We start from the raw sequence: 20,921 nt of genomic DNA on the forward strand, positions 1-20,921 counted from the left end.
TTGCATAACATAAGTGTCGTTTCCCTTCCCTAATGACTTTAATCTAATTATCATTTGCCTATTAAAAAAAATCTAATTATCCTTCATTAAGAAAAAAGGAATGAACTATCAAGTGCAACTTGGAGATCTTTGCACATTACAGCTTATAGGGAAAATCATGATACCATATAATTCAATCCTCATAGCTTTCACCAAGTCCCAGTACCAATAATTGTTTAACAATAACTGCATAATCATAGTTTTACTGATGTCTGGCTTCCATTTTTTTTATGTTGGTTGTCTTATGTGATTCATGTGTATGTTTGCAACTGCTGATAGTCTTGAATTTTAACCCTAATTCTAATCTCTCTTGGACAAAAAACAAATCTATATATCTCAACTCATTCATCCGTGTGAAGTGTGATCCAAGAGTGGTCCTCCGTTTAGGCTTTGATAGGCCCAATTCAGAACACTGCTGATAAGCACCTGCCATAATTGCCACCGGTTGCTTTGTCATGTGTGGTGGTCTGAAAGCCTTTTGTCTTGTCACACGACTCTTTCACTCTTTTTATGCAGGAAGACATGATTTATGTTTGAATATCTAATCATGTTTCTTTCTTTCTAGTCTACTAGTTCTAAATAATTTCTTCTTGCTTTTTGCCCTTTAAAAGATACATCTATCGATGAATATTTTGATCTACTTTTTACTGGTTAATTTCGTCCTTAAAAGGATAAATTGTGTAAATGTAAATCCAGGTGTCCATTTATCCAGAATAATTTAACTATAGCTTTCCCATTTCCAAATTGTGTGCTCAATGCATAATCTAATACAAATTTAATATGAAACTAAAGACTAATAGCTTCTAACTGAAGTAATTCGAGAGTATTTCACCGTAAAACCAAACATATTTTTAGTTGCGCTTCAAGTGACAGTAGAATTCATCTCTAAATATATGACTTTGGTGACAAATTCCAATTTAGCTACAACTAGAATCTTGTACCATTGCTAGTTTGCTACAATACATAAACTGTTATCTGAGAGAACAGAAGCACCATCTGCTGCTCAAAAGAAGAAAAGAGAAATATGACCAAACTAGATAGAAAAAACTGGGGACATAGAAGAATAAGTTTCAAAGAAAATGAGAATTTCTCTTCTTCCAGGAATCAGGATATGGAGTTTCTCCACCTTCTAGTAGGCCTTCTGTTCTGTTCTGCTATAGCTGGAACCTGAGGTGAATAATCATGATTTTGCACATTTGTCATCTTTGTAAGTTTGCTCAGTTTCTTCCACCCACTGCTCCATGCTGAAGTATGCTTCTGCTTTAGCATCTTATCAAATTGTTTCTGCAAACTTTCCATTTCACTCTGAAGCTCCAAGTACTTAGCTTTCATACTCTCCAGCTCAAACTTCAGTGAATTGATATCTTTTTTAGAAGCTGACCAGCCTTCTTGAAATGATTGTGGTGTCCCTTCAAGAATTGTTTTCCTGTTTGAAGCCATTGGCTGAGTAAGAGAATCAACATCTTTCAGAGAACTTGTGGCTAGTGCATTGCTTATCTTAATCTGCTCAGCGAATAGAACTTGTATAACCACTCTTAATGGAAGCCTTTCGTTTTGGGCGGCATGCATGCAGGCATCAATGGAGAGTTTCTGGCAATCCATTACACGGCAGAGTCGCTTCCTTTCATGCTCAGAAAGTGTTGGATGTGCCTGTTAATTTGTTTCACAATAAAAAAAAATCCAGAAGTCCAAATCAATGTGGAAAGTGAAGCTGAGCCACTAGACATTCCTACTGATTGCTCTAGAATGAGTGAAGCACACATATATAACATGTTTGGTTTCACGATTTGCACAAAATTCAAGGGAGATTTATCAGAAGCTAAAGACGTGATTGTAGAGCATTTTACAGTGAAACCAAATATGGTAGTATTAGTAGTATCTCAAAAGCTCTTTTGTATTCCCCCTTTGCCAAACTAATGGATATAAATCTAACCTTCTCTATGAAACAAATCATTTTGCTAGGGAATTGATCGATATTATATTTAGTGATCTTATATGTGTGATATAATAGATACATTAATGTTTCATCAGCACATAATTTCAACCTTCACCCAGAGTGAGAAAGAAATAAAAAAATAGTTGTGAGAGATATGATGGGTGATGTGATTGAGGAATGAGAGAAAGATAGAAAGAAAAAGAAAAAAGAGTGAAATGGAGATGGAAAAAAAAGGTGGGATTCAGGAAATTCGGGGAATAAAAAAGCCCTATAACTAAAATGTATTGCCACTGAAAATAGATTCACCAATCAACTTTTCCCTTTATTATGATGAATATTGAATACAATAAATAAGCATGCAAAGTTATCATGAAACCCAAATTTTCATTTCAAATTTCATCATGTTGTTTTACCAAAGTATAATGAAGTATAACCTTAGATAACTCAAAAACATTAAAAACAAGATCAATAACATTTTTGCTTCGTTTTTCCATAGAAACAGGAAATAATTACCTTAAGATAGGAATCAATTGCTCTGTAGAGTCCATCATCACAGGTCCTAGCTGACTCTGGCAAAGCTTCTGCCAGTACTTGAAACTTTGTGAGGGAAAGGTTTCTATCCCTGGACACCTCAGTGAGATAACTGTCAACAAGCCTAGCCACTCTTGCCTTGGCATTAAGGTTACATCCAACAATTTTTTCAGAAAAGGACTTTCTGCCTGGACTAGAACTTTCAGTCAGTTCTTGTACAAGAAAATGCTCCAATAGCCTCTGAATAAGATCCACATCATACACAGTCTCTCCTTTATCATAAGAAGGAATTAGAAGATCAGTCAGTGTAGCCTGCTCAAATTGCATTCCCACTCTTTTCTCTAATTCAGTAACTAGTGCTGGTGCAACCTTTAACATGATTGCCATTCTCAGGAGCCTAAGAAGGAAGCTGCATGAGACACTGTCCTTCTGTGGTGGAATAATGCTGATGAGGCTCTCAATAATCATCCTTTGATCTTTAGCTTGAAGACTTGAAGCGGTGTCATCTCTAGTTCCGGGTCCAGACACAATCATATGAAGTCCACCTTTCCAGCTGGTGCTACTACTACTACTACTATTACTGATACTGAAGTTGCTCGCTTCGTCGCCAGGGATTGTCGTGTCGCTAATCAATCCTGGTAGCCATTTAGTTGCGTAATGCATTATTGCAGCACCAATCAATTCAAATCTCATGCCCTTTACCTTAATGGCAGTAATAACTCTAACAAAGTGATCAATCCTGAGAATAGAGGCATCTTCAAACCACCAATCAGGAGGAACCTGCTGATTCCTACTTGGGCTTGAGTCTTTCAAATCATTCCATTTTGGACTGGGATGTTTTACGGATCTTCCGGTATAGGACCACCTTATCCCTTTTGGATTAGCACAAGCCTTCCAAGCTATGGACTCGCTGCATCGGCGAACAATTTGAAGGTTCTCCGCCCATGGTGAGAGCTTCTCACAGCTTTTCAACACTACAATGGAGTCTCTCCATGAAGACAAAACAACATAGCTAAGGAATGCTTCTGTCTTGAATATGAGATTCCCTTCCTCCAGGTCCTCTGTCATTTCTAGATACTCTGCAGCGCATCTAAGGCCGGAGATGTTGCCTGCTGTTAAATCAACAGCAACTCCATAGCAGAACTTTGCTGCAATTTCAAAAGCCTCAGGTCCACCAGGGATATCATCCATAACTATCTTATTCAAATCTGGGATGCTTGATTCATATATGATTCTGTTCAGCTTTCCACTTCGAGATACCAAAGGATACTTTCACAACAAAACAAAGGGAGAGAAATAGACCCAATATTTATCAGTAAAAAGAAATGAGTAGTCCTTCATCTCTTAATATAAAACCATTGCACAAAAATTCAAACTTTCAGAAACAAGAACAAAATATAGCTACCTACCTTGTGTAAGTGGAAGCTAGTTTCTCCAATTTGAACAAGAAAGTCACTTGGAACATCGGTTGCAACATACCTGCAAGAAAAGGGATTGAGTTCTCAAGACAATACAATAGTACAAGACATGAAATGGATAAGTTAATAGTACAAAACAATATGATATTCATAAAGTTTCTTAATTAGTGGCTGTAACATCTTAATGTGTACTAATTCTTCATTTAACATACCAAGAGTGTCCCCTTTGCACAAATCCTTCTGTCTTGACACCATGCTTGGTTGAAGTGAGAATTCCACCCCCATATTTCTGTGCTGCCGCTGATTCACTTTCTGATTCCCACATGTTGGAGAAACCAGATTCACAGAATGCACTGGTGAAGAATCTAGATGTTTCTCAGTGAAGTAGCTTTAACTCGGTCACAACCAAAAAAAAGAAAAAAACACAGAGAAAAAGAGCAAAATGAGGAAGAGGAGGAACCCACATGGGATGGTTGGAGCTTGGAATTATTAGTTATCTTAAAATTGTCGGTTTCTTAGCCAATGAATTGAAGAAGTGTTTACAGGCTGTGCTGGAATGGGCATACACAAGTGAATGATCATTTGAGTTTCTGTTCATTCCAGCTTTGGATGTTTTGGTAGGTACCTCTATAGTCAATGTATAAAAAGGACAAGAAATTCAGTTTCTTGATGCCTGACCATACATACATGTCTCTTCCTTTTCAGCTCATTTTCTTATTCTTTTAGTTGTTATTGATATTTGTTACACCCCAAAACATTCCTTTGACTATGATAAACACACTTCCCTAACAGGATTTGGGGTTAGGATGTTGTCAGTGCCAATTGATTACCAATGAAACCCACCATTTTGGATTTTATAGGATGAAACCTCGTGGTTAGCCATACAAAAAAAGGTTAAAATAAAAGACCCTTTTCCTATACACAAGATTAAATTTACAAAAAAAGGAACTGAAAGGAAAAACAAGTGGTAGTTGAAGGTGGGATGGGAGGCAGAATGACTGTGACTGGTGGCTAAATGTTTCATCCTACTTGTACCAACATGGACAGTTGGCGTTTTTACACCCATTGGTTTCTTGCTTATACAAATCTCCACAAAGGTTGTAATAACTGTCTGATGATGTCTTGAGGAATTGTAAATGAATTATTGGTGGTAGATAATTGCAGTATTGCACCATGAACTGGCAATAGTATGGTCAGAAGGTTTATTAACCTTCAGATCTTTCAGAATCAATTCTACACCTACAAAAGCTACTAAGTGTAGCTTCTCCCAGAATCAATTGATCTCATTCCAACTTGAAAATTTACTGTGTATCTAAACATGCACTCTGAGAAGATGGGATGCAGGTTTTCAAAAGGTTACAGGTTTTGTACATTAAACTTTTTATGCAGTAACTTTCTTAGTATCTGTACTATAGTAGAAGCTTAGGAAACTACAGAACATAACAAATGGTGTGGTAATCTCTGGTATATGTAGACAAAAACAAGCTTCAAATATTGTCTTTTCTAGAAGCATGTGGAATAATTTCACTGTTTATTGTTTACAGTTCGTTATATCCGAGTAAAATTTGCAGTGTCAAGTAGTACTCAACTTTCAACACGCGCATAGTAATGTCAGTTTGTCTTTTTAGGTTGTCCTTCACTTAAACTTGGTTGAAACCACGTATAGTGTCCCCCAAAAATGGATGGTTTTGGTTTCGCCATGCACAGGGTAATCTAGACCACCAATCAAATCTATCTGAATTTATTTTCCATTGAACATATTCATAAAACTCATGGAGGGGACTTGACATGTCACATTACTCTAGAGACACAACATTTATTGCTGTTATAATGTAAGGGACAATTAAATGCTCTATAATTTTTTTTTCTGAATTAACTGTTTTTAAATCAATTCCATAGATTAGATTTTGTAGCATGCCACCAACAAGTTGTTGTTGGTCTATAGTAGTGGGCAAAGCTAAATCCCGGTAAGGGTGATGACAAAAGTGTGTTTGAATCTCTAAAAAGTTATATGTTAGAAGAGACTGTCACAATTTTCCGAACAGATTTACATTTAAAGATAGAAAAAATTCTATGACATGCCCGAATGAGTAATTTGGCAATTTAAAAATCCTTATTAAATTACTTGATTAAAAGTTAAAATACATGCTTTTGGCACTGCACGTGACTTCTACTATCTTTACTTGATTTTTCATAAACACAAGTATCCAAAATTATCCAACAAATATGCAAATATGATACGTAGGCTTGAGCTAAACTTTTCAGACAGAAACATCAGTTTATGCAAAAATCAAAAGGTAGCAAACAAGACAAACAGATGAAATTTAAATTTGTTGAAACTATGTGTAGGATGAAATGATATCATATTGGTGAATATTGAGTAAAATTGATACTGACAGCAGCATTACAACTACGATTAAGGAAAAAGGGGAAAACTGAAGGCTTTGACAACACCAAAGATCCTAGCCAAGGGAATCTTACACTGCAGGTTATTCATTCAGAGTTGTATAAGCAAATTGCAAATGAAGTATACATAATTTCCTCAAGAAGGCAGCAAGTTGATCTCAAATCTCAAAGTCAGTTATTTCCTGGATTGATGTTCTTCTCAATAAGAATCATATTCAGGTTGTTGGCTATATCAGCTAAGCCAGTGGCTCTAAAAGCATCCATAATCTTTTTACACGCAAGCATATCAAAATCTATAGTTGAGTTCTTCCACTGATCAATAACCTCACCTACTTCTTTTACATGACCAAGCATCAGATATGCAGAAATTATGCAGCTATAATTCCTGTTAATCATTTTCTGTTTCGTCATTCTCAACGAATTCCATATCTGATCAAGTTTATCCTTACTTCCCAGCCCAGCATAAAGAATGATCAAGAAGTCATAAGTTATCCATTGACTTTGAGTGATCCTCTTCTCGGTCTCAGCAAGTGAGTTTGAACTTGAATTATCAAGATGACTTGCAGTGACGTATACGTTGGCCAGGTTCAAATATCTTGTCCAACTTTCATTAGAATCAGCACCATGGCTCATTTCATCGAGAATCCTTCGAACTTCATCAATATTAAGAGTAGCAGCACAGGAACTTATCCATAAATTGTACGTAAATATATCTGGGGAGACATTTCGCTGTTTTAGTTCTTCAACAACTGATGGCACCTTTTCAACCTGCCCAACTGACATGTAAAGAGTCATCATTTCATTGTAAGTAAGGGCATCAAAGGAGAGGTTAGAATCCTTTATCCTTTGATATAGTTCCTCAGCTTTTTCAGTCATTTTGGCTCCAGCATAAGAGTGGAGGAGGGCTGTGTAAGTTTCACTTGTCTTTGCAGCAACTGGTAGAGCCTCAAAGTATCGCTCTGCAGCGTCAATGCCGAAAACTTTCGTCATCAAATCTATGCGCATAGCATAATCAGAGTCTGATAAGCCATGTTCTTCATGAGTAATCATCCATTCTGATATCTGAAATCCTCAAGAGTCAGAAACTGTGAAGATATATACCTTTTTTTTTGGTACATGTGAAGATATATACCCAACAGAAAAAAATAGAGTCATATTCATAAAAAGGCTTTTCAAGTCCAATGCAATCTAATCACTAGAAAAGATAGGAACCATTGGAAGGATTTGAACCTGATTGAAAATTATAGTTTTTCAGAGCAAAACTAACATATGAAACTAAAATGAACCAAGAAAAACAGTCAGGAACAACCAAATAAAACTAATTCAAATATATTCACTTCAAGAAACTTGTCTAGTGTTGTGATATATCAAGGGCCTTAGTTAGTACTGAAAAACACTCAAGAGGACCCTTCATTCCAACAACAACAAGCACTGCAGAAATAAGTGAACTGAACTACCTTGCAATCAATCTTCTTCTGAAACTTAACAGAACTGTTAATAATCACTCTTGGAAATTCAATAACATGCTCAAACTAGTTAATATATTAACCATTTTAAAAAAGACAAAAAAAAACTATCCCTAATTCACCATCACAGAACTAAAATATCCAAAACAAAGGAAAAATGGCAAACCTCCAAAGCGTGTTTGTAACGCTGAGATCTTCTAAGCTCTTTGGCAATATCCCGAAGCTCAGACACTGTAACAGAGTTCCCTTCAAGGACCCATTTGTGAAGAATGTTTGTGGCACTTCGCTTGGGGAGCCTTAGCCTCAAGATTCTGCTCCTTAGATCATCATCACTTTCCACAAAATCAGTACTCACAGCACCTGAAGAAACAAATCTGGCTCTGTTGAGGAGACAACGTGATTGATGGTGGTGACTGTTGGTGCTGATGAAACCGCTATTCCTGTGTGATGATGAGAAATTGTACCTGGGTGAATGGATTTGGGAGAAAAATACAAAGATGCAGAATCGATTCAAGTAGGAATTGGCTTACCGCCGGAGAGAGAGGAACAGTGAGCGATACGCCATTGGTGGCGGTTGTCACTTGCTTCCTTCACCTTGTTGGCTGCTGTTTCATTTGATATCAATTTAATCTTTCAATATTAAGAGCAACATAAACTTTAAGATTTTTTTTTTTGAAATAAACATAAACTTTAAGATTAAAAATGAGAGAAATGATGATGGATCGACTTGTAATTTTTTTTTCACACAGTTAGCCAATCAGATTATAAACGAGGTGCCGATCACATGCGCAAGCAAAAAAAAACTCAAGCACTAAAGAGGGGTTGAAAGAGAAACTAAATGTGTTTTCTTGATGTGCTCCATGCCTGGCCAAATAATCAGCACGGGCGTTAGTGCCTTACCCTCTCTAAAAGTGTGTTTTAGATATGTAGAATAGGAACGATTCAACAACTCTTTAATATCCCAAATGAAGGAAGCATAACAATGACAAAACACGGGAAAGGAAAGCACGCCCAATGTCTAACGCCGTTATTGTGATATTAACAACCAATATCTTATCACTCATCCTCAAATTCTCCAAACACATTGAGTTCCTAGCCCTCCAAACCCACCACCGCGTGGCACAAGCGATGGGGGAAGAAGACTAAAGGAGGTGTTGCAGCCACGCCCAGAACATCCGAGCCACCAAACGACAATGCGTCAAATATGAAACCACATTAGTAAACCGACCACATAATGGAAAATAATGATGCACCGACGTGTAATTTTTTTTAATACAGTCAACCGATCAGATGAGAAATGAGGTATCGATCACATCCGCAAGCAACAAAAAAAAAACTCAAGCCCTTAAGAGGGGTCGAAAGGGAAACTAAATATTTTTCTTGACCCAATCCATGCATGGTCAAATGACCATGGTCAAATGACCAACACGAAAGCGTGTTTTAGATCCGCATAATAGGAACGATTTAACAACTCTTTAATATCCCAAATGAAGGAAGCATAGCAATGACAAAACACGGGAAATGAAAGCACGCCCAATGTCTGACGTCGTTATTGTGATATTAACAACCAATATCTTATCACTCATCCTCAAATTCTCCAAACACATTGAGTTCCTAGCCCTCCAAACGTAACCCACCACCGCGTGGCACAAGCGATGGGGAAGAAGACTAAAGGAGGTGTTGCAGCCACGCCTGCCACCAAACGACAATGCGTCAAATATGAAACCACATTAGTAAACCGACCACATAGTTCATAAAAATATTTTATTTACTTGTTTGCTTGATGATTTTAAGTAGTGACGATTGTTTCTACATTAGCTAAAAATATGTAAGAAACAATTTGCTTACTGTATTTTTAGGGGGAGTGTACCTGCATATCCAACAGGAGGTCAACCTGGTGTCAATCCTGCAGCGAAGCAACCCTCCAACGTGCCATCAGGCGCATCGACCTTGGGCTGAAGAAGTTTCGAAGAACTAGTCTAGAGGTTTTTAACATTTTCAACCAAATAAATCTTAAAAATAGATTATCGTGAAAACATTCAAAGAGTATCATACTAGTTAATGATTTTTTTTTTGAAATTGGAATACTAGTTAATGAAATTAAATAAAAAAATAATTTTCACATATTTAAATATGATTAGTTGATTTTTTTGATGTACCAAAAAAAATATGATTAGTTGATAGTTTAAAAACTGCATTCATAAAATGTTAATTAAAATATTTTTTATTTCTCCTATGTTTTCACACTCTCTCACACTAAACAATACAAAAATTAGTTTTCATTCTGTAGCTAAATCCTTTTCTATTATTCACCATGATTTTGTGATGGATTATGTCTCGGTAGCAATGAAAGTTAAAAAAAACAAAGTGGTGTATCGCCAATGGAAGTGATGATTTTAAAGAAAAAAATAGGTAAACTTACACTTGTTTGGTAATTAAAAAAAGTTACACCATATTCATAAATAATTGAAATTTAACTATCAAAGTAAATGAGCCTCTCTTGACGTTCTGATCGCCTGTCCTTAATATCTGTCCTTTCTCTCAATGTAAATAACCCTCTCTGACATGTCTATAATATCTGTTTATGAATGAACACTGCAAACACAAACAACAATACTCAGTTCACAATATATAGGTGAAAGGAAAATGCATTCTGCGTGCAATCAACTGGATATTCAAGACAGAGTGTAATAAATTCAGTAACATCAATCACTCTGCAACGCATATGGATATATCCACATCCGAGGCTATGTTCTTTACTAAACATTCAAGCCAAGAAACACCAGATCTTTAGCCTTTGTTATATCAATGTTCGTGTTGTGTCCTTTTTTGTTAACTTTTTCTAAAGGAGAATATCTTATCCTTCTAACTATTTGAAACAATCTCTTAGTCCTAATGAACTTCTTTTATCAGTTAAAGTGTCCAAACAACTACCTTGTTGTTTGATATATCAGGTGCATTTGGAGATTGAACAGGGTAGAACTTGTGAAATTCCATACTCTCAAATGCAGCTCTAGTCTCCTCGCTCATTTCTTCAATGGCTTTTTCCCTAGCTTCTCTCCTACAAAAGAAAAAGCAGGTAAAAGAACCAAAAGCAACACATTATGTGCAGACCCCAACACCACAGTAATAGTACCTCTCTCTTGGCTTTCTTTGCTTCTCGAACCTTTTCCTTGACAAATTCCTAAAGAAAGTAAAAGTATCAGCCAAACTTATCACTTACAGAAATACAGAAATTATGAAATTAAACAACTACATATCATCTATTATTTTGTACCTTGAAGGCATCCTTTTGATCTTCTGATAATTCTTCTTCCTGTATAACCTCATCAGTAAACTCCTGCAGAATATAAAACAAATCAGTGAAGAGTGAAACATAAGAAAAAGACAAATAAAAGATCTTTCTCTCTTCTCATCCCACAGTGCAGGGAAGTTAAGATTTTTAGAGCTCATTCACATAGCAGCAACATGCACTGATTCAGAGTCAACAACAGGAATTGCAAAACAACAAGCAGAAGAATTAAATTCCCAGCAAAATTGATGTCAAGCTTCATGAAAATTGGTTATTACATGATTGAGTTGTAAAAGAACGACTATAATCTCTAAAGTGCTACTGCAAGCTGGCTTGATCTGAAATATTTTAAACTAAAGACAACACAAAGTTAATTCCTTACCTCCAGTTCATCCAACTCCCAATCAAATTCACAGTAGATCTGCAACAAGCAGTACATATGTAAGCATATAGAAAACCAATTATCTAATAAAAAGATAATCAGAAAATTTATTATGTACTGTCATAAGAAAAGAATTATCTCAACAATCCAAATGCTGTCAAATTACTAGGAAAAGATCTCTTTATCATAATCATAATTACCTCCTTTGGCTCAGCTGGAAATATGATTTGCACCTCAGAGTGCTTTTCAATTTCATCTTCCTTAAATGGAGTGTAAAAATCTGTAGAAAGAATAGCAGTTATAATCAATTATCTTAATAAGAACATACACAATTGATGATGAACCATTATGCCTCAAACAGAATGAAGAACAAGTGATCAACCACATAATAGCACCATTCACTAATTTCCATCATTGTTATTTAAAAGAACAAATTAATATTCTAAAGAAAGAAAACTTACAAGGCAAGCAGTATTTATATTTTAGTCTATCCTCCTGCAGGTGTTCCAAAGCAGAGCTGTACCACAGATTATATACAGGTAAGGTAAAGTGATATTCATAAATAGGTGACATCAAGGACTACTGGTCAGGAGAGGGTGGATAATGAAACTCTTCATATGCAAAGGCCAACAACTACTATAAAGGGCCAATTCATCAGGCTGCACATGAGGTAAGTTGCTAAATACTTCTCAAGTTACGATCAACTTTCGGTTTTCCGAACAAACATTCATTTTAAGCTTTTTCGGATCCACATAATCATTTATTTATCAGGTCCTAAGGTTCTACATGTTAATCTGAAGATATCAAGCAAAGGAAACAATGTAACTTAGGTATAAAAAATACAACCATAATTTAAATGCAACACGGATATTAAGAGGTTGAGTCAATTGACAATTGTCCCAATCAAACAAGAGCCTATCAAGGTGCAATAGAATGTTCCCTAAAAACGATCATCTTTGGAGTCGACCTTTTAAATCAATAGTTCTTCTAGTGAATCACCATCTTCAATAGTAATACCTGAATGTCCGAAGCATGCTAAAGAATATAGCATTACAAGGAAGGGTTCTACAAAAAAGAAAAAAGCTATACCTTGGTTGAGTGAAACTCAAGATAAATATTTGAGAATTGAGTCTATCAACTTGGCTATCTCTGTTGAAGGCATAAAATCAATGAAGAAGTTCAGAGGTGACAATGGAGCAATATTTCATCTAAAGAATCCAAAGGAACCACTAAAAAATAAACAAATTGGGATGAATACCGGTCCTCGTGAAGAATGTATGGAGCCCAGTTCATTTCCATTTGTGTCATGGGAATTATCTCTTCAACCTCCCTCTGAACTGAGTTAATCCCAATTTTATTGGATGGCGGAAATGGTGACACAACCTGTTGACAGGAAGAAGTTGCAACATCTTTAAAAATTAAAATCATGCAGAAAAATATTCAAATCATCAAAACTCATACAGGTTTGATTTAACATTTAATACTGACATTTGCAAATGACACCTAAAACATTGAAGACATGAAATTCCAAGTCTAAACCCAAGAACCAGGACTCAAAAATTATAGTTAGAAGGAACATATTATTATTGTCTGTTTAGGTCAACACAATAAAAGTGGAAAGCCCAGTTTGACAACTTACAGCCACAACAACAGGTATAAAGACAACTTGTGATTCCCCTTGGAACGTGATGAATTGATCAACTGCATGCAGATAACAACAAGACATGTAAAATCAATGAATTTAGTGATTTAGTAACAAAACAATTAAAGTTTTGAAAGCAGCTACTTACGCTCAGTGCAACCAAAGAGGTAAACATTTTTCCCATAGAGAACACCACCCTCTTTAAATGCATTCTGAACATGCACAAAAAAAATTATCAGTCATGAGCAATTGGTTAAATAGCGATCAATGAAAATACTGACTCACCTCTAGATTAGAGAAATCCCAGTTGAATTGAATGACAGAATCAAATTCATCAAACTGCATGCAATTAAACACGTAAGAAAAACAAAAACACAACACGGGACAGGTATCATCATCTCGTTAAAAAGACGAAAAAAAAAGGAAACCTCAAGCCCAACACGGAATGTCTCCCTCCACAAGTGTTCCTGCATTGACAAACATTGTGTATCATATCAGTAAAAGCTTCAATTCAATTAACACGAGGCAGAAATTTTCAAATATGGCTGGCTTGCACTAACCAAATTGACTATACTCATTGTGCTGAGCTCTCACTGACCAGAGAGAGTTCGGGTTTTGGACAAGGTGTTGAGCAACAGGGTGTTGGGTAAGGTGGAGTTCAATCCCAGAAATCAGAATCAGGAAACTAAAGCAGCAGATCTTCATAGGGGAGTCCGGAATTCACCAAGGTGGAGATTGTTGAGATTTGGCTCATTATATTTTGGGCTAAAATCTTTAGTTTATTAGGATTTGATTTAATGTGGATTGTAAAAGGTTTTAAGGGATTGTTATAGGATTTATTAGAATTTTATTGTAAAATAGAGATCAATAGAATCCACTATAAATATGATAACAATGTAACCCTAAAAGTTGTACTTGGTACCACATGCTTCATGCCACAAGTAATACAAAAGAGCTATAACTACTCTATAGCCGCTATAACTACTCTATAGCCGCAGAGGTAGGCAATTTGGCCGAACTGCGTGACCAAAGATGTTGTGTGCTTTATCTGTGATTTCTCGCTCTACTACTCCGTGCAATCGAGGTGCTTGAATCCCCTACAAGATGGAGAGTGAATTGAATCGAAACCGCAGATTGATTTATACGCAACAAACGAACGTGAGAACAACGCTAATAATAATGTATAATGTAAGCAGGAGCAGTTATTTTCGAAAGAGATATATTATTTTCAAAAGAGATATCACTTCCTAAATCATGGACATTTCCAATAATGGGAAATACCTCTCACCCAATTATATATATATATGGTTTTGTTTTATAAACTGGTACACTTTTACTAGGGTTGGCAACGGGCTCATCGATCCGAACTTAACACTCAAACTCAAAACCCGATGTAAGCACCGAATCCGCGCAAAAAATCAAAAAATCCGATCCGGAAACAACATGTACATAAGAGAACAACATGAACATAAGCTGATTAAACTTCATCATCTTTCCAATACAGTTCATGAACATAAGCTGGACGAGAAGTTGAAAACGGAGTTTATTTTTACGTTAAAGAAAACCCTACTTAGTAACTTTAATAATATATATAAGGGCGGTTAATTACATGCATAAGGCTTCGGGTTTGAGTTTGGGTTTGGGTGCGGGTTTAATCAATCACACACCCGAACCCACACAGGTTTTAAAATTCGGGTGAAACTCAAACCCAAAGAAATCGAGTTGCCCGAAATTTTGGGTTGTGTTCGGGTCGGGCCCCGTGGATGCGGGTTCACCTGCCATCTCTAACTTTTACTATCTAGAATTGGTTTAATTTTTCATAAACCAGTTTATAATTGGTTCAAAATTGGTTTATGCTCAAAATCAGATTTTAAACCGGTTTGAGTTCAAAATCGGATTTCAAATCGGTTCTAGTACAGAACCGGATTTATCTAATTTGAAAACTGGTTTAGTGGTTTTGTTAAGTATAACTAACAGAAATGTAGAAACTACATTGTGATATTATTAATTATGTGAACAAGATACAATGCTGCTTAATATAGTTGCAGCTTGGATACAAAGTGAATGAACCTAGACAATCTAATGTATCTAATTCCTAACTAACTTCAACAAGTATAACAGAAGCATAACTAACAAAACTACTACTACTAAGCTTGACTCTCACTCACTAAGCTTGAGTCAAGCGGAGGTATTTTTATCTCTAACACCAATTTTAAAAACTACGTTGAAAGAAAATCCAGTTTAAAAACCGGTTCAAATCCAATTGAAAACCAGGTTTTTGAAGTATATCCGATTTCAAAAATTGGTTTTAAAGAACAATAGTAATGCTTATATTACGAGAATGTCACATATGAATAAAAACGAAGAGAGTTGATTGGTTCAAATCTCCAATTTTTAAGCAAATCATTCATGATTTTCATCAAACTTCCAATACATTTTAGCCACCTCTCATTCTTGAGTTTCCTAAAACAAAAGTTTCATAATGAATAACACTGCTCTTTTAAGAAAATTCAGTTTAAATATCATATGAATTAACAAACTTTAAGATTGTTGTGTTTTAAGCATGAGAATTGTTATTCAGACCCAGCTATTTGAACTCCTGAAAAAATGAAAAAATACTATTAATGAAAAAAAATATATAAAAGATACCCCACCCCCCATCTCACATTCTCTTCTCTCTCCTTACCAATTTCCTCTTTCTTCCACCCACCACCGCCACCACCGCCGCCGCCACCACCACCACCACCATCACAACCTCCATCTACTGTCGTTTTTGAATATTTCCAACTGTAGGAGTTGTTTATGTCGTTTTTAATTTTTTTATGCAAATAAACGCACTTTAGAAGTGCGTCGTTAATGCACTTTTAACGTGCGAAGTAAATGCACTTTTAAAGTGTGTTTTGCTGCAAATTTGTACATAACTAATATTAGATGATTTTTAAAATCATGAGATTACTAGAAGGTATATGAATTTGGAGATTCTGACTGCATATTTGAGCTCATAATGGTCCTAGCTATTACCTTAACTAAGAAGTGACAGTCCAAAATTTCTTCCATAATTTAAACATAAAATATATATATATATATATGCGTTGTGCTCGCACTTTCAAAGTGCAAGTGAAAAAAATTTATAAGGACTTTTTTGGATTTTACGAATTTATTAGGGTACGAATAGATGTGGGGGGTCCGAATAACAATTTCCTTTAATAATTTCCAAACTCCCCTCAATCCTCATATACCCCTAAACAAACACACACCCCATAGATCTGTCTTCATACACTTGAGAGTCAAATCTTTGGCTAGATGTTTTTTTTTACATCGAAAATATAAATTATACCCTTTCATGTATTGATCATGGGGACCTTTCCCTCTCCAACACATATGTCCTCCGCCTCTTACCACTTGAACTATCTTTTAAGGACCTTTGACTACATGTTTAAGAAACTAAAATACCTACCAGTACCAGGTATGCTAGTTTTTGGATTTTTTTCCAATAACATTTTCTTCTCAATTATCTTTATGAACCGAACAAACTCAATAATTAACCAACCAATATGCATCTTTCCTTTTCCTCCATTAATCTTCTTTTTTGTTTTGGGCCTGCATTGAATAAATTGAATAAGAATAAGAATACAGGCCTTTGATTGGGCTAGAATTTTTGTTGGGTTATGAATTTGGGCTTTGAATTAGGGTTTTAAAAAAACCTAGGAGAAAGGGTTTAGTGTTCGCGGTTGTTCCCAACTTCACCCCTGTCCTCACCCTTAAATTATAAACCCTAATTTCATTTTCATAGCCTCCACCACTTCACTCACTCACTCACAGCTTCTTCTTCTTCTTCCTAAAACCCTAGTCTCTCCCTTTTCAACCACCATGTCTCTCTCCGAGACCAAGAAGAAGAAGCACCGCAGCGCCACCAAAACCCACGACGGAGCCGCCACCACCGAAGATGACCACCACACCAAAGACGAACCACAGTTCATGATCAAACCCGAGAAGCTCACACCCACCATCGACACCTCCCAGTGGCCCATCCTCCTCAAAAACTACGACCGCCTCAACGTCCGCACCGGCCACTACACCCCTCTCCCCTCCGGCTACTCCCCTCTCAAACGCCCCCTCCCGGAGTATCTCAAATACGGCGTCCTCAACCTCGACAAGCCTGCTAACCCTTCCTCCCATGAGGTCGTCGCCTGGATCAAACGCCTACTCCGCGTCGAGAAAACCGGCCACAGCGGCACTCTTGACCCCAAGGTCACCGGGAATCTCATTGTCTGCATTGACAGGGCCACCCGCCTTGTGAAGTCGCAGCAGGGTGCTGGGAAGGAGTATGTCTGCATTGCCCGACTTCACTCTGATGTTCCTGATGTTTCCAAGGTTGCTCGCGCCCTCGAGACGCTCACCGGTGCTGTGTTTCAACGCCCGCCGTTGATCTCTGCTGTCAAGCGCCAGCTCAGGATCAGGACCATTTATGAGAGTAAGCTTCTTGAGTATGACCCTGATAGGCATTTGGTTGTTTTTTGGATTTCATGTGAGGCTGGTACCTATGTTAGGACCATGTGTGTTCATTTGGGTTTGGTTCTTGGCGTTGGTGCTCATATGCAAGAGCTTAGGAGGGTTAGGTCTGGGATCATGGGTGAGAAGGATAACATGGTTACTATGCATGATGTTATTGATGCTCAGTGGGTTTTTGATAATTATAGGGATGAGAGTTATTTGAGAAGGGTTGTTATGCCTTTAGAGGTTCTTTTAACTAGCTATAAGAGGTTGGTTGTGAAGGATTCTGCTGTGAATGCTATCTGTTATGGTGCCAAGTTGATGATTCCTGGCTTGCTGAGGTTTGAGAATGATATTGAGGCAGGGGAGGAGGTTGTGCTTATGACCACCAAGGGGGAAGCTATTGCTCTTGGGATTGCTGAGATGACTACTGCTGTGATGGCGACTTGCGATCACGGTGTGGTTGCTAAGATCAAGAGGGTGGTGATGGATAGAGATACCTATCCCAGGAAGTGGGGTTTGGGCCCTAGGGCTTCAATGAAGAAGAAGCTGATTGCTGCGGGGAAGCTGGATAAGCACGGGAAGCCGAATGAGAGCACTCCCCAAGAGTGGATGAGGAATCTGGTTTTGCCTGCTGGTGGGGATAGCATGATTGCCGGTTTGGCTGCTGCTGCTCCTGAAGCTGATGAGGCGAAGAAAGGCATTGCTGTAGAAGAGGGTAAGAAGGATGGAGATGGGGAAGGGCGTAAGAGGAAGAAACATGAAAGCACTGATAGCCCTGCTTCTGTTCCGGCTAAGAAAGTGAAAGTTGATGTGGTTGTAGACGAAGGGAAAGTAAAGGTGGAGGTTGAGGGTGAGAAGAAAGAGAAGAAGAAGAAAAAGAAGAAGGACAAAGAGAATGGTGAAGTGGCATCTTCAGATGAGGAGAAAGCTGGAAAGGAGAAGAAAAAGAAGCACAAGGTAAAGGTTGAAGATGGTTCACCAGATTTAGACAAGTCTGAGAAGAAAAAGAAGAAGAAGAAAGACAAAGATGCTGAGGATAATGCTGCTGAAATTAGTAACGGAAAGGAGGACAGTAAGAGCGAAAAGAAGCATAAGAAAAAGAAAAACAAGGACGCAGAGGAAGAATAAAATAGAGGCATAATTTTGTGTTTTGATAAGTGGACTTGTTATGTAATGCCTATTTCTTCTTAATTCTCAAGTTTACTTTGTTAGTTTGTTTAGTGTTAGTTGGTTATTTCTTCAACTTTTCGATAAATTTTGATGCTTTTTCTCATTTCTCCCAACAATTATGTTTTTGAATTTAAGCCGTATGTATCATCTTTCTGATCACTCCTTTGAGGTGTCTCCCGCCCTTGCATTTTCCTGCTAAAGGTGCATCCACATTGCTGCTCTACTTTGTGGGGAATTTGATGGTATTGGTTGGTATACTGGAATTTGGTCTATCTACATTTGAGTCGATGTGTTGAAATCATTGGATCGGATTTATATTGTTATACACATTCAGATGGCAAACAGAGGACAATTTACTCTCACCCTCTTAATACTCGTTAAAGCAAAAAGAGCACTCTGTTCCTTCAATCAGGCCATCACCTTTCTTATACCTGCAAACTGTGATGGCGTTGATAATCGATTGTTGTTTGCGTGGTTTAATTAGTGGATTTTGGTGATACTTTATTGGCAATGTGCTCAAATGACTTCCATTGTTGCAGTGTGATGTTGGCTGCATCGCATTTAGATAGTGGCAGACCTGTAGTAGATGAACCAAAGATAAGAAGAAACTCAAAAATATAAATTAATTATATTTTAGCTCATGCGGTGCATCCTGAAAATATTTTTTTTAAATATTTAAATATAAGTATAAATTCATCATAAATTATTTTTAAAAAACAGTTCAATTGAACTCTAAATTCAATCATATATATTCAATACATTTTAGGAATAAATACAGTATGAGAGAGACGACACATGTATAGAAAGGGGATATATAAATCCAATGATAACATCACACTCCGTGACCTCCATTGAATTTGCAAGAGGTGCCCTCAACAGTTACTACCCAGACATCTTCATTTTATCCTTTTGAGTTGGCATATGTTTCCATTGTAAATGAATGCTGTTAATGTTTCATGTTGATGAATACAATCACTGATGTTTTGCTTACAATGGTGTCTGCACATTAGAATTGGAATCTGGGGAGGGGGACTGGCTCTTCCACCTTAGGGTGCTGAATTTCCTCGATCATCCTAACAACAACTTCTATTTTAGACCTTTTATTCGGCACCTTATCTATACATGCAACTACAATCTAAAGCATCTGCACCCTCCATTCCTCTCGAAGAAGAGACCTTGCCAGCTTTGGAGGATCATTAATCACAGAATAGACTTTGTTGCCCGCAAACATTTCGAGAAGAAGCCAACTGAAGCTATAAACATCAGAGCTCTGGGACGTGCTCTTCATGTAATCAGTAACTTCTAATGCTCCATAGTTATTAGTTGCTGAGGCATTCATTAGAGCAGTCAATCCAACATCAGAGATGCAAGCATCAAGATTTTGTTTCATGAGCACATTGGTTGACATGATGAATTTACAGGGGATAACAAACTAGTTAAACTAAGGCAGAATAGTTCGTAGGTTATTATCCATATCCAATTTTCTAACATAAGCTGATGAACAGAAACTACTGCTACATTTTGGCCACTAAATCAATTAATGCAAAATAAGACAACCATTTAAATCTCATCTTACACTCCCTCACCTTACTATGCTCGATTTATCATCCAAATATGATGAATGAAACAAAAAGAAACGATACTAATATTAGTAATTCCAACTTTCAGCTATTTCTCTCTCCCTCTTTTCTTCACACCTTCAAAAATCTGCATAGAAACTGCATGAACCAAATTTTTTGGTGGTATCCTAGAATTTAAGAACATGCTTAAATTCGGAAAACCTTAGTGCCGCTATGAAACAGTGGTGGAACTCAACATTGTTGCTCTTCTGTGCTGCCGCTTTGAAACCCCAGCGTTGAGTGAGTGAGACCTATGATTTATCAAATCAACATTGTTGCTCTTGGGCTCTGAAATCTTGAAAGTTTTCGATCAGTTTCCCACATATCAAACAAACCATGCAATTAGTGAGAAAAATTCACAGAGAAAAACTACCGATGGAGAACAAGGAAAAGAGAAAATAAATCAAAATGTGATTGCGTGACTGAGAAAAAAAGAGAGATATAGTGAAAGAAAAGAAAATGTTTTGATGTAGTTCTTCTTTCAACCTTATCTCCTAATGTTTGGAATAGAATAGTTAGGCAA

At 37.0% G+C, this 20,921-nt stretch overlaps 4 protein-coding genes across 5 annotated transcripts; 1 reads left to right on the forward strand and 3 right to left on the reverse strand.

The window, feature by feature from the left end:
- Positions 1-906: 906 nt before the first annotated feature.
- Positions 907-4,630, reverse strand: LOC130722029 (root phototropism protein 3-like). The gene is made up of 4 exons (XM_057572616.1): positions 4,137-4,630; positions 3,916-3,985; positions 2,489-3,775; positions 907-1,689 (listed from the first exon to the last, which is right to left on the reverse strand). The coding sequence occupies exons 1-4, from the start codon at positions 4,247-4,249 to the stop codon at positions 1,144-1,146; spliced, it is 2,016 nt and encodes a 671-aa protein (XP_057428599.1). The 5' UTR covers positions 4,250-4,630; the 3' UTR covers positions 907-1,143.
- A 1,640-nt stretch (positions 4,631-6,270) lies between these two features.
- LOC130724546 (pentatricopeptide repeat-containing protein At5g09450, mitochondrial) lies at positions 6,271-8,484 on the reverse strand. The gene is made up of 3 exons (XM_057575806.1): positions 8,327-8,484; positions 7,963-8,236; positions 6,271-7,392 (listed from the first exon to the last, which is right to left on the reverse strand). The coding sequence occupies exons 1-3, from the start codon at positions 8,359-8,361 to the stop codon at positions 6,502-6,504; spliced, it is 1,200 nt and encodes a 399-aa protein (XP_057431789.1). The 5' UTR covers positions 8,362-8,484; the 3' UTR covers positions 6,271-6,501.
- Positions 8,485-10,040: 1,556 nt separating this feature from the next.
- LOC130724238 (protein HEAT INTOLERANT 4-like) lies at positions 10,041-13,909 on the reverse strand. Of its 2 annotated transcripts, XM_057575429.1 has the most exons (14): positions 13,673-13,909; positions 13,541-13,579; positions 13,398-13,451; positions 13,261-13,324; positions 13,110-13,171; positions 12,729-12,853; positions 12,560-12,619; positions 11,932-11,987; positions 11,671-11,750; positions 11,471-11,509; positions 11,074-11,136; positions 10,933-10,980; positions 10,731-10,857; positions 10,041-10,391 (listed from the first exon to the last, which is right to left on the reverse strand). In XM_057575429.1, exons 1-13 carry the CDS (start codon positions 13,688-13,690, stop codon positions 10,846-10,848), a joined length of 720 nt encoding a protein of 239 aa, XP_057431412.1. In that variant the 5' UTR covers positions 13,691-13,909; the 3' UTR covers positions 10,041-10,391; positions 10,731-10,845. The 2 variants fall into 2 exon arrangements, with proteins under 2 accessions (XP_057431412.1, XP_057431411.1); XM_057575428.1 differs by lacking the exon at positions 10,041-10,391 and having other exon boundaries at positions 10,739-10,980.
- A 2,975-nt stretch (positions 13,910-16,884) lies between these two features.
- LOC130723031 (H/ACA ribonucleoprotein complex subunit 4) lies at positions 16,885-18,938 on the forward strand. Its single transcript, XM_057573950.1, has one exon. It carries the CDS (start codon positions 16,983-16,985, stop codon positions 18,735-18,737), a length of 1,755 nt encoding a protein of 584 aa, XP_057429933.1. The 5' UTR covers positions 16,885-16,982; the 3' UTR covers positions 18,738-18,938.
- Positions 18,939-20,921: the final 1,983 nt, after the last annotated feature.

Source organism: Lotus japonicus, chromosome 6 (genome assembly GCF_012489685.1).
Source record: "Lotus japonicus ecotype B-129 chromosome 6, LjGifu_v1.2".
In the NCBI taxonomy this organism is placed as follows: Eukaryota; Viridiplantae; Streptophyta; class Magnoliopsida; order Fabales; family Fabaceae; genus Lotus; species Lotus japonicus.

What these genes read in the sequence shown, in the direction of transcription:
- LOC130722029 (XM_057572616.1), bottom strand. Translation starts at nt 4,249, where the DNA reads ATGTGGGAATCAGAAAGTGAATCAGCGGCAGCACAGAAATATGGGGGT. An exon ending in GTGCAAAGGGGACACTCTTG is followed by an intron (nt 3,986 to 4,136) that starts GTATGTTAAATG and finishes CTTTTCTTGCAG; the next exon opens with GTATGTTGCAACCGATGTTC. An exon ending in CTAGCTTCCACTTACACAAG is followed by an intron (nt 3,776 to 3,915) that starts GTAGGTAGCTAT and finishes TTGTTGTGAAAG; the next exon opens with TATCCTTTGGTATCTCGAAG.
- LOC130724546 (XM_057575806.1), bottom strand. Translation starts at nt 8,361, where the DNA reads ATGGCGTATCGCTCACTGTTCCTCTCTCTCCGGCG. An exon ending in CTGTTCCTCTCTCTCCGGCG is followed by an intron (nt 8,237 to 8,326) that starts GTAAGCCAATTC and finishes ATCATCACACAG; the next exon opens with GAATAGCGGTTTCATCAGCA. An exon ending in GTTACAAACACGCTTTGGAG is followed by an intron (nt 7,393 to 7,962) that starts GTTTGCCATTTT and finishes TGAGGATTTCAG; the next exon opens with ATATCAGAATGGATGATTAC.
- LOC130724238 (XM_057575428.1), bottom strand. An exon ending in TTATACCTGTTGTTGTGGCT is followed by an intron (nt 12,854 to 13,109) that starts GTAAGTTGTCAA and finishes TCCTGTCAACAG; the next exon opens with GTTGTGTCACCATTTCCGCC. An exon ending in TTGAGTTTCACTCAACCAAG is followed by an intron (nt 11,988 to 12,559) that starts GTATAGCTTTTT and finishes TCTGTGGTACAG; the next exon opens with CTCTGCTTTGGAACACCTGC.
- LOC130723031 (XM_057573950.1), top strand. Translation starts at nt 16,983, where the DNA reads ATGTCTCTCTCCGAGACCAAGAAGAAGAAGCACCGCAGCGCCACCAAA.